This window comes from Antedon mediterranea, chromosome 11, assembly GCF_964355755.1.
Source record: "Antedon mediterranea chromosome 11, ecAntMedi1.1, whole genome shotgun sequence".
Taxonomy (NCBI): domain Eukaryota; kingdom Metazoa; phylum Echinodermata; class Crinoidea; order Comatulida; family Antedonidae; genus Antedon; species Antedon mediterranea.
Genome location: NC_092680.1, coordinates 18,485,315 through 18,498,533, shown reverse-complemented (window position 1 = coordinate 18,498,533; position 13,219 = coordinate 18,485,315). Strand labels below are relative to the sequence as shown.

The 13,219-nt window shown below is 34.6% G+C and overlaps 1 protein-coding gene across 1 annotated transcript; it reads left to right on the top strand.

Annotated features, from left to right (window-relative positions):
• Window positions 1-115: 115 nt before the first annotated feature.
• On the top strand, window positions 116-13,219 carry LOC140063272 (transcription initiation factor TFIID subunit 2-like). Its single transcript, XM_072109810.1, has 27 exons — window positions 116-202; window positions 655-708; window positions 897-969; window positions 1,790-1,880; window positions 2,248-2,366; window positions 2,618-2,715; window positions 2,963-3,201; window positions 3,386-3,488; window positions 3,881-3,999; window positions 4,230-4,443; window positions 4,758-4,976; window positions 5,129-5,224; window positions 5,432-5,608; window positions 6,223-6,332; window positions 6,691-6,756; window positions 6,927-7,059; window positions 7,482-7,601; window positions 8,125-8,265; window positions 8,449-8,559; window positions 9,024-9,134; window positions 9,706-9,922; window positions 10,367-10,448; window positions 10,669-10,773; window positions 11,270-11,453; window positions 11,651-11,776; window positions 12,043-12,229; window positions 12,639-13,219. Exons 1-27 carry the CDS (start codon window positions 146-148, stop codon window positions 12,821-12,823), a joined length of 3,537 nt encoding a protein of 1,178 aa, XP_071965911.1. The 5' UTR covers window positions 116-145; the 3' UTR covers window positions 12,824-13,219.

The following is a 13,219-nucleotide window of genomic DNA, read 5'->3' as shown; positions in this document are numbered from 1 at the left end:
AATCGATCTGTTTTAAAACGTCTTTGATGAGGCTATAGTTTAAATAAGCGGTAGGTGGCGCTATTCTTTCAAAACAGTTGACAAAAAGTAAAAAAAAACATAGGTTTTCGAACCATCTGAAGTTATTGTAGTTTTTACACCAACCATGTCGAAAAGTAGCAAGAAATTTGATAGATTTGATTCTCCAAGAGATTTTAGATTATAAGTTATTTTTTTGTGTATAATATTGCATTTATTGTAGAATTTCGGTAACAAATAAGCTAGGCCTACATGTTGATAAAATACAGCTGCAGTAAATTGTTGAAACAGGGGGGTATGTCCGCGTGAGAATGAATCTAATTGGGTATTGTAGGCCTAGGCTAGCCACGGCCTATGTTAGACATTATATTCTAATTCTTATATAAAAGTCATATAGTCCTATATGATTTTCTGTTTGTTTTGATAATATGATTTAACCGTCAGCACTTTAATTTATAAATTATTTATAATAATTAAACGCCAGCGATAATTAATTTATTAATTTATTGTAATCTTCATTTCATATTCTAATATGAATCAGTGGACTGTACAGAATTGCAGTTTTATTTTCAATATTTTAATCAATTTAAATATATATATGCCTATATTCAAATTCTTTTGTTTTTTATCTGCACAAGTCACCAGATTTTGTGTGTGACTGGTTTCAACTTTCAGAGGAAATCAATAATAGTAAGTTATTTTTTTACATTCTTTATTTAAATGAGATAATTATTTTTACATATAATTAGTTACTCACAATACTGTTTTGGTCTTGCTTTTGTTAACTTTGACTTTGTATTGAAATTGTTAATTATTACTTGAATGAAAATTACATGAAATGAAAAGAAAAATTTTTTACAAGTATATATTTTTTTCAGGGATATACAGAGCTACATATAGTTCCGCTAAAACCTGGTCTGAACAAGATTAAAATCAACAGTAAACAATGTCGTATCCTTTGACTTATAAAGTTGTAAATAAAAAACTTTGTTAAGAATAATAACTAGAGGGTACTCCGAGAGTACAAACCTCCGCCTACTGTAAAATTCCCCTACATAAAATGCCCCCTGAATATTTTTTTTTAAACATTTTTTTTTATTAGGTCTAAGTCTAAATATGTTAACTGCACACTACAAAGTTGTGGATGACAGTGTGGTGTAATGGTTATGTATCCAGCCTCTCACAGTTGAGATCGTTGGTTCAAGCCCCACTGAGGGTTTTTTTTTTTTTTATTATTTTTTTATTTCTTTTTTGTTTGTTTTTTGTGGACCTTGATCTTTGACCCTGACCCTTCAAAATTTAACCACAATTATATGATGTGTCATTGATCATTGTGGCTAAGTTTGGTGAGAATCGGATCAAAACTGTGGTCTCTAGGCAGTAAAATAGTTTTTTGTTAGTTGTGACCTTGACCTATGACCTTTCCCCCTCAAATTCGAACTCGTCCGAGCTTTTTGGGCATAGATCATTGTGTCCAAATTTGGTTAGAATCGGATAAAAACTGTGGCCTCCAGGCTGTTCACAAACACACACACAAACACACACACAAACACACAGGGGTGAAAACATAACCTCCTTGGCGGAGGTAATAAACAGTATTTATATAGCGCCTAATGGATCACTGACCCCTCTAGGTGCTTTACATAGGACCTTAACTAATGGTAATAAACTATCCCCCGCCGGACACCATTCCGGTATTTCTTAGTCGGGTTTTGACTTGTGGTTTGTTTTAATGTATTATTTTGTTTGGATCCTTAACCGTAGTCAATAGGTGTTTATAGAGTATGCATAAATGATTATTGGGAAGCATCATTTATGTACAATGATCCAACATTAGAGATTTGTCAGTCAGACTCAAGACAGTAAGTTTAAGTATGTAAATAATATAAAAAATGTCTAAAGCTATGCTTCACAATGTGTGGTGGCTGGAGAAATTCCATGATTTTTTTATCCAGATCACTTTCTGTACCAAATTCCAGTTCCTTGTGTTTTTGTTTTTTTCAGCAATTAGTACTATGCATAGTCTATTTTTTCCTGGGATGCGAAAAAATGCACAACCAGTAAAACCTTGTCTACACTATCAAACTTTATGTGACCAAAAAAATGTGATGTGCCCATATATGGACATGATGATGTCATATCACTACCATATTTGGGAATATCGCTACCATATTTGAGCACATCACACTTCTTTTCGGAAAATTAAACTTCTTTTATTCTTATTTACAGACGTAATTTAAACTTCTTTTCTGGATGCCATTATGATGCTGTGAGTTCAGTTGACACGGACAAGAATAATGGCGAGTTGACGATCAAGATACCACACAGTGCTTCTCACCTTCTATCAGGTTTGTATGAGTTTTAAATTACGGTTTGATGGTTAGGTACTTGTCTTCAAATGCCATGAGCAGGGTTCAAATCCTGCCGATTTGTTTTCTCTCAATAAAGCAAATTTTATGGGGATAATTCAAATGACCACATATTGGAATTAATTTTCTAATTTTAATCATTTGTAATATGATTTTATATTTTAAGTGTTTTCTTTGCTCAGAAATTGGTATGCATACATTTTTAAAATCTGCATTTTCTTAATTTGTAGAACAAAAACCTCTGCGTGTTAGCATTGAGTTTTCGCTTGAACGACCTCAAGGTGGTCTTCATTTTGTGGTACCAGAAACGGATGGCACCATGGAAGAAGTAAGTGTATTTATTTGTATTTTATTTCAATATGATTGTTAGCATTTTTATCCAACTACCATTCGGGCACTGAATGCTTGTCAGTATACTGTATGAGAGTGATGTGAAACTTTGTAATTATTTTTGTTAGTTTTTCATTTATCTGTTTTTGTATATCTCAAAGCAAACATAATTTCTATGTATATTTTATATGCAAATTACAATAAATGGAAGTAATTTTCCACTGATGAATGAATAATTTTTTCAGCGTGGAGCCCATCTGTTCACATACGCTTATGAACATTCATCACGTCTCTGGTTTCCGTGCATCGATTCCTACTCCGAACCCTGCACTTGGAAACTCGAATTCACAGTTGATGCTTCGATGGTGGCAGTATCCTGCGGTGATTTGTATGAAACGGTTTACACACCAGACATGCGCAAGAAAACATTTCATTATATATTGACCATACCGACTGCAGCACCAAACATAGCAGTTGCTGTTGGGTAATTTAATTTTTTTCTTCTTCATGTTTTTCCACCAAAGTGCACAAAACTAAATAAGTCATGGCTGTTAGCAATTGCATATTATTGTTAGTTTATTTATTGGAAGCTTTGGTTACTGGGTGACCCAGTGATTTGATCTTGTACCACATGTCAGCCAAATTGTTTCCAATAACTTTTTTTCTAGACCTTTTGAGATACTGGTTGATCCATATATGCCTGAGGTGACCCACTTCTGCCTGCCTCAACTCAAACCAATACTTGAGCATTCCACAGACTTCATTCATGAAGTAAGCACTTGTTTACAGTCAATTTAGCTTGTTATGTGTTTTTAACTTTGTGGTACATATGTGGTATGCATTGAGAATACTGCTTTTGTGTCAAATACATGATGACCAGAGCAATTGAATTCGATTCAGTTTGTTAAACTCTGTCTTCATTATTTAGGTGACAAAAAAATGTGATGTGCCCATATACCATATTTGGGCATATCACTACCATGTGCCCATATATGGACATGATGATATCACATAACTACCATAATTGGGCATATCACTGCCATATTTGGACATATCACACCTTTTTTGTCAAAATAGTTTGATAGTGTAGACAGAGCCTAATGCAGTATCTTGTTTGCAGCCTTCGAGTGAAATATTGAAAATACATGGTTAATTACTTTCAGGTTTTTGAGTTTTTTGAAGAGAATCTAAGTTCGCGCTATCCATTCTCATGTTATAAGCAAGTGTTTGTGGACGAAGCGTTTGTTCAGGCCGATACCTACTCAACCATGACCATTTTCAAGTTAGTTCATTTAATATATATTTAACTGCTCTTTTATATTTATTGTTATCTACATTTTTTTAATAATCTTTTTAGAGTTAATCATTTATTTATCTTGAAAGAGGTTGCCATGTTTTGGAGGCCTAACAGCTCTTTCTAAATGTTGAAATCTGGGCTCAGTGTAAATGTAGCCTTAGTATGATGTATTTATGGTAATTATTATTTATCATTGCTCTCTATTTGTATTGTAGCACAAACCTCCTTCACACGCGACGTGTCATCGACCAGACATTTGAAACGCGTACAATTCTTACGCAGGCACTAGCTGAGCAGTTCTTCACATGCTTTATCAACATGCAGTCCTGGAATGATGCTTGGCTCGTCAAAGGAATCTCAAAATATTTAACTGGACTCTACCTCAAGAAGGTGTTTGGCATGAATGAATATAGAAGTATTATTTATAAGGTATTTATAATCTATTAGATTAAAATGACTATTGATTAAACAATTGTATGGTTATTATTTTTATAAAATACAAATTACAACAATGAACAATGAAAACAAGTGATAGATAATTAAGCAAAAAGCAAAAGTTAGGCCAGCACCCAACCTCAAGTATGTACCCTTGTCGATAACCTAGGTTCAAACTGCAAGGAGCGCCAGTTTGGTCTAAAGAATTGACCACCTCCTATCCTAGTTAAAGCTATAGAAAACTAGAGGTCATATATAAAAATCCAATGATGCATCAGATTATTATTGATAATTGTCTATTATTTTAGGAATTGACAGACTTGTGTGTATATGAGCAGGACATTGGAGGCTTAACTCTCTGTCCTGAGCCACTGACCCCAAACAAAGGTGATTCAGCGAGTCATTTGCACTTTCCACGCAATCATTCACACACCGTGTCTTGGAAGTATGCCAAGATGCTGGCTAACAAATCACATTTGGTATTGCGTCTCATAGAGCTGAGAATTGGCCCAGAACTTTTGTTACAGGTAATATCAATCAAATATTAAATGATCAGTATTTGTTCTGAAGCTCTTTCTATACTATCAAACTTTATGTTAAGTTTGACTATCAAACTTTATGTTAAGTTTGATAGTATAGACAAGGCTTTACCATTACATTCTCCTATTTTGTCTACCAGGTTTTTAACAAGTTGCTGTCTCTGGCCACAGCTGCTGCACAACAGAAGTTTTTCTTAGCCAATGCCTGGTACAACTTACTTCTCTCAACTCCAGGGGTAAAGTTATATTCTTTTTTTTTTTCATAGTTCCATTTTCATCATTATTTTCTTCACCATTATTAATTATTATTACTATTAACAGAGGCAGCAGATACACAAGCAAAAATCATATCATGACTTCTTCTCATTTTTGAGTACAAATACAATTCATACTAAATCATTATATATATGCATTTTTTACCTTTTCATTATATAAATCTTTAGTTTCTTAAAGCATTGTCAAATGTGTCTGGCAAAGATCTGACTTCTTTTATTGAGCAATGGGTTACACAAGGTGGAATAGTACGTTTCCATGGCAACTTTATTTTTAATCGTAAACGCAACATTGTAGAACTGGAAATACGACAAGATCCAAGCAGAAAAGGCGTTTTTAAATATGTGGTATGTGGATTGATTATAATAAACACACTTATTTTGTTTACAGTTGTTGTTGTATGACTGCAAAATTTGATTGTATAACTTTAAAATAAAATTTAATGGCAAAAAACAAGAGGATCAACTTTCTGCAAATGAGCCACTTGAAATTGAAAGTAACATGAAATTACTGCAAAAAGACTGCTAAGACTGCTTCCACGGCTAAAATTATTATTATTATTTTTTATTAAATTTTCTGCCATATACAATACAAAGAAGACAATTATAAAAGGGGCAAGGAAAGACCAAAAATTAATCGATATGGGAAATGGGGTTTAACCAAATCCGCTCAAGAAAAATGAATAGATAATTATCTCATTCAAATCAAAATTATATATTTATTATTAAAAATTATCAGATAAATGCGATAATTTTTAACCTTTGACCTAAAGGACAAATTGTTGGGATATGATTGGCCACCTGGTTGTTTGGTAATAACTGATCATGCGCACTTTATTGATTAAAAAATTAACCAACAATTTTGTTTTGGCTGCGCAAACATGCCCAAATTTGAACACTAAAGAAGGTTTTGAAATGAAGATTTATATACAGTAGTATGTGATTTTGTTCATGTTATTCAGGGTCCATTAAAAGTGACAATACAAGAGCTGGATGGATCATTTGAACACACTCTCCAAGTGGAAGAGAATCTGGTCAAAGGTGAAATTACTTGCCACTCAAAAAGTAGAAGGTAGCTATTATTACTGTTTCTGTTTTGCTATTGTTACGTCTCTCACACCTCTTTCTCACAGAACTGTGTTCTTGTAATATACTGCAGTAATGGTTTTATCTTAGAATAGGTCTTAGCATCAGCCAGACCTGCTTAACACCTAGTAATTTTACTAGAAATATTTTAAGTGCTATGAATACTTATATGCCAGTAACGATGCAAGTATCGACACTGGCATTTTTCAGGCCTGCTTGTAAGAAGAGTGCTTTAATGTCACGAATACAGAAAATTAACTACAATTATTTGATTACACATAAATACAAAGTGTATAAAATATATTTTATTGTAAGTTATAAGACTTTTTATGAATTTTTTTCAGGCATAAAAAGAAGAAAATTCCATTGTTAAATGGGGAAGAAGTAGACATGGATTTAGGTGCAATGGAGTAAGTCAAACATAAACAATATATTGCCCTCTCAAAAAATATTTTTTTTGTTTTTTTTTATAAGTGAAATCATTATTTTTAACAATTGTAGAAAATCCTAATTGAGTCAAACGTTACAGCTGAAATGTTCTTTTTACCTAATAATGTATATTATCTTTATCTTCTGACAGTGCTGATTCACCTGTACTATGGATCAGGATCGACACTGAGATGACCTTACTGCGTCAGGTGACCTTTGACCAGCCTGATTTTCAATGGCAGTACCAACTAAAATTTGAAAGAGATATTGCTGCACAGTTAGAGGTTTGTTCTGTACTTGTCTATAGTAGAATTCTGTAACTAAGTTGTATCATGGTGCAGTGGTACTATATGCCCTATCTATTTTTTTTTTAACTAGTCTGTATTCTTCTTTTATGTCAGAAATATGTATAGACTAATAATTCACTGGGACGCCATTCTCTCATACGTCTGCACAACAGCCTTTGACTACATATTTAACGTATGTATATTATAAGATGTTAGCCTGGGACTGACTAATTCCCACACAGCCTTCGTGGATGCAGTTCAACATCGTACAGCTTCTGATATTCCCAGATGGCCTTCCATCCAATACTGGGCCAAACACTGCTTAACTTTTGGTGATATGACAAAAACCTGTTAAATATATGATGACAGCAATATTAAATTTCTGTTTCTTATGTATCCATTCAATTTTTATTATGTAGGCCATCAAAGCTCTACGGCAATTCCCAAGTACGGAGACTATTCAGACATTGGGAGGTATGATCAAAGATAAGACAGCCTTTTACAAGGTTAGAGTGAAGGCTGCTGAGGAATTGTCAAAGGCAAGCTTATGGATTATTATTATTATTATTATTTATTCTGGGTGGCCTCTTCAGTCAATAACTGTTCTCCCAGAGCGCCCTGTGTATTGTACTATGATGAGTTTGTGACAGTGGCTGTGTGTGAACTAGTACACGGGCTAAGCTCCTACTCATCTCAAAAGATATACTGGGTTCTTTAAAGTGCACATAACCCAGATGTGTACACTGGACCTACAGTTTATACTGTAGTCTACCACAAGAACCATGGAGTGAGTGAGCCTCGAACCCCCTGCTGATGTTATGTCTATGTAATACGGTTCCACTGTCTAACCTGCTCGTCCACTCACTCGAACAATAATTGGGTTTTTCGGGGAAAACAATTATTTCTTGCGGTTCAAAAACTGTATGAATTTGGTACAATGGCTGACGGGTTTACAAAATAATCAAATGTGTTGCCAAATTGTATAATATACTAGATATTTGATCATGGCATATAAATACTTACTTCAATTAACCATGTTTTGCCCCAACTTCTGTTATTCAGGTAGCCAATGAGCTGTTTGCATCATTCAATGGTAGCTCAGCACTTATGGAAATATTCTATGACCTTTTCGGAGCCTATAATTGCAGGCGGATTGTCAAACAAAATGATTTCTCAAATTTTCAAGACTATTTCTTACAAAAGGTAAGATCAATGTATTTAGTATTAGTAATTAATTTGTTTTTCTCTTCATCAATTAAATTTATTCTTATTCCGACATTTTTGTGAGAACCAACATCCAGCTTAAATATAAACAAAATGTACGTAATAAAATATTATAGATTAAGCAACTTTGTAAAGACATTCAGTTTTACTGCTTTTTTGCAGGCTTTACCGATGTCATTAGCCTACATACGGGATTCCCATCGTGTATGCCCAAAAGAAACGCTTAGTTTTCTCACAGATCTTATTAAGTACAATGACAACAGGACAAACAGAGTAAGTATTATTAAATATCTCTCTCACGCCACCACCCTTACCCTCTTCCACCCCCCTACCCTCTTCCACCCCCTACCCTCTTCCACCCCCTACCCTCTTCCACCCCCTACCCCATTGTTCTAATCTGCCATTTTTGTTTATCCTACCTATTAAACACAAGTTATTCAATTCTCCTCTATTCATGAAACAACAATTTCCTATGCACCAAAAATTGGGGCAATATATGTTTAGTGACCATGACCAACCTCTATTCAGGGAACACTCTTTAAAGGTACACTTTGTTGATTCCCGAAAGGGATCCCCTTAATGGGTTTTCTACTGTATTGTTAACACTAGTTTTATTATTTATGCATATTTTTATGTCTACATCCCTAATGAAATTTCTGGATTTGTTTCTGTATACATTATAGTTTTGATTCTCTGACAAAACAATTTTTTTAATGTTTAATATCTTTTTTTTATAGTATTCAGACAATTATTACATCGCATCATTAATTAATGCATTAACAGAAACAATAACCCCAGCTGTTGCTATGGTTACTACAAGTGTAGAGCATCTTTCTCCTGAAACTAAGGTACACACTTATTTCAACTTTTTTTTTTAAACATCTGAAAATTTAAAATCAAAATGTCTATATATTGACATTTTTCTATAGAAAAATAGTGTAACAACATTCACCGTATTTGGCAATAACGAAAAGCTGTAAAGAACCTAATCTTGCATATAGTTTTCTATATACATAATTTGACCATTTCATAAATGTATTACCTTTAGATATTTTAAATGGGCATTTGGTGTTCTTGTGAATAGTACTGTATGCCCTTGTGCTACATACAAATGTGATGCGATCAACGTACGCGAACCAGAAATGGTGTACGTAGTGGAGCTGTAGCTTGGTGGTTCAATCCTGAGCTAGTGCTAGGGTTGTAATTCACGTCTTAATTCAATTCCACTCCCTAAGCCTCAAATGAGACTTGGTTTATAAGCACGATAAATTATAAAATAGTTTATCCATCCTGTAATTGACAAGTTTGTACTCGCTGTTAGATGCGTATGAAAAAAAAATAAAGAATGCATTTTAAGCATGATTAAGCCTACTGAGAAACGTTACAAGGCTAGGCATCTATTATTTCATTCATCCACAGTTGGTTCTAGAAGAAGTAACCAGATGTTTGAACCTAGAGAAGATGCTGCCATGTTATCATCACACAATCACCATCAGTTGTCTTAATTCCATTCGGATGCTGCAGAAGAATGGTCACATACCCAGTGACTCAACCCTGTTTCAAACATACGCGCAGTATGGACACTTCTTAGATGTACGAGTTGCCGCATTGAAGGCATTAGTCGACTATGTTAAAGGTTAGTGCCATTGTCAAGCCTTGGCTGTTTAAGCAAATTACAATAGTCTGCTGGGCTAAACTGTGTAGATTAACTTTCCCAAAGATTGTCCGGTTTGGAAAGATGGTCAGATTGGGAAAGATGGTTGCGGACACAAATGTGTTATGGCGCTCTGTTGCTGTCGCAACCCCTGGACCGCTTGTTGTCGAATAAAGAAATGAAAATGAAATGGTCCGATTGGGAAAGTTGGTTCGATTTTATAAGACATTATGCACATAGAATGTCAACCTACATTGTGCTGACCAACTTTCTCCCAAAAATAAAAATAAATAAAACTGGAAAATAATAATATTATGTTATTTTATGTATTCCAGGTTTCTGATAGTTACAGATAGTAGATTAATAATATTTATACAAAAATTAGATATAAGTGAATAACATTAAAATTTTTACTGTTTTTTTTAGTTGAAGGTGTAAATAATTACGGTGCTGATGTATTTTCATGGTTATTGGACATTGTCGAGCAAGACCCAGTACCATATGTTAGGTAATTATTATACATCTTCTTTATTAAAGAATATCACATGACTGAACAATAATTTATTTTTCGTGTAACAATAATGGTTTCCCATTGAGTACAGCTTATTGTATGATGTATATGAAGATGTAATGCTTGAACTAAGCCTTTGCACTCATGAGGGTGGGCATCCATGCCCTGTTAAGTGTTACAATTGTTTCATGCAATAATCATGTTTAATCAATTTCAGACATAAAGTTTTAAGGATGCTGATCAAGAACCCACCATTCAAACACAAGAGTACCTCACCTTTATGCAATGAAGCACTTGTAGAAAGAATCTGGGCACTGATGAAGTATGTATCATTTAAAGAGAGACATAACCCTCAGTTCCCTCTTCCTTTCTTCCTTCAGCTAACCACCCCCTCCCACTAACCCTAAGCCCCCATCACCCACACCCTACCCCAATATGTGCTTAGCTTAGAACATGGTCTTCATTGATTCCATGATTTTCATCATCCATCATATTTGCACATGTAAAATTGAAACCAATTTGATACTGTACTCTCTGGATCTATTGTTGAAAGTCCCTATGAGAAGAACTATGGAAAGATTCTCTCTCTACCAACTCTGGGGCAGATTCAATGGGGGCTCAGCCGGCCCGGTCCCCCTCTAAATTTCACAAATTGTAATGCAAATGATTGGACATCAAATTAAGTTCAGCACTACATTTAGGTCCTGCAACCCCACCCCTATTTCAAAATCCTGGATCTGCCACTGTGGCTTCATTGTCGTATCTGCTCAGCCATTGATTGGTTGCATTTCTTATTTTATATTCTGTTTTCTTCTTAGTTCTGGTACATCACATGATTCTCGGTTAAGATGCGATGCAGTGGACTTCTATTACACTCTTTTTGGTCGTAACAGACCATCTTTCCTTCCAATTCCTGAACTAGGAATGGTTCTGAATTTAAGAGAGAAAAGAGCATTACTGAATCCTTCAGTTGTTAAAGAAGACCCAATTATTCATCAGACAGTAAGTAAACAAATTGATAGGTATGGGATATTTATAATTTTAGAAAGTTTGTTTTAAAAAAAGCAAGCTTAAATTGTTTTTATGCAGTAAAGAAAATACACAAAACAGAAATGTTATAGGATTTTTGAGTTAATAAATATAAATACCACCTCCCTTCCTGTAAGTAAATGTTTAATAGCAGTTTAAATGTTTTTCAGGAGCATGTAGACTCTGTGTCCAGTGATACACGCAAAAGGAAGTCTGACAGCCATTCACCTGCTTTCAAGAAAGAGCCATCATTCAGGAAGGAATCGTCATCCAGCGGAAGCTCTGCCGAAATGAAGGTACATTTTATCCCAATTTGCTGCAATGCCAAGGCTTAGTACAATGAGTTCCTAACAGCTCATTACCCTGTTCAAAATGAATACGGGACTCGCCTTTACTTTACTGTAAATAGTTTTATAGTTCTTAAATTTAATGTTCTGTATATGTGCGTAGTCTGGGATGATATGGGTCATAGACTAATGATTCGGTCCATGCCCCCTGTGTAACATCTCAGTTTATTTCATTGAAAATAAAAGAATAAAATACTATTATGTGTTTCTTTTAGGATGTTCCCTCTAAACAGATGAAGCAAGAACATTTGCACATTGATATACTTAGTCACCATGATGATATGGATGAACACGATGATGAAGTTCGTCCTCCAACACCTGGCTGTAACATATCGGATATTGTTTCTCCACCAACTCCAGGTGGTTCCATTAAACAGGATTTAGACCTATCACCAGTTATAGGTAAGAGTGCAAGGATTAATTAAATGGTCATTAGTTGTAGGCACATAAAGTAATTTTATTTACAATGCTGTGTTCTGGGGAAGGGAGAGGGGGATTTAGAGGTCTTCCAATATATAAAGAACTATCCAAGTGTATTCCATGGGTATGGAAGGCACAAAGGCAAAACTACCCAAGTGTACTCCACGGGTATGGAATGCACAAATGCAAAACTACCCAAGTGTACTCCATGGGTATGGAAGGCACAAAGGCAAAACTATCTAAGTGCACTCCACAGGTATGGAAGGCACAAAGGCAAAACTATCCAAGTGCACAGGTATGGAAGGCACAAATGCAAAACTATCCAAGTGTACTCCACAGGTATTGAAGTCACCAAGCAGTATATTAAATAGTGATTATTTTTTCTACACAGGTGATTCAGAAAGGGTATCATTTCCAGCTCTTACAGACCGAGAGCTAAAACCAGAACTCGCCCATTCAGCTTCTAAAGACGCTTTACATAAAAAGAAAAAGAAGAAAAATAAACACAAGCATAAACACAAACGGGAAAGAGAGGGAGAGACAAGCCAGAGGAATACTCCATCTCCTATGAATTGAGTTAAATGGTAAAATGGCAGATTGATGCTCAGATATCTCTCAATAAGAAATTGATCACATCAGGAAGCAGATGAGATAAATGTCTGATTTTTTTTGGCTTATGTATGAACTCTGTTGAGATAAACCGTTTAACAAATCTGGGTTCGACCATTGACCACTTCCAATAAAAGGACCAAGAAGGTAGGAAAGGGATGAACCAAATACACACTCATGCAAATTGAGTATAGAATTTCTTTGAGTACTTGGAATGGTTGATTGTAAAATTGCTGTCCTCAACAGAAAATCATTTGGATATAAAATATTAAATATTAACAAAATTCTGTTAAATATGAAAACAGTAAAGTTCCAAATTTTCAAATGACTAGAAATATGTAGATATTGTAATAAAAAAAAAAC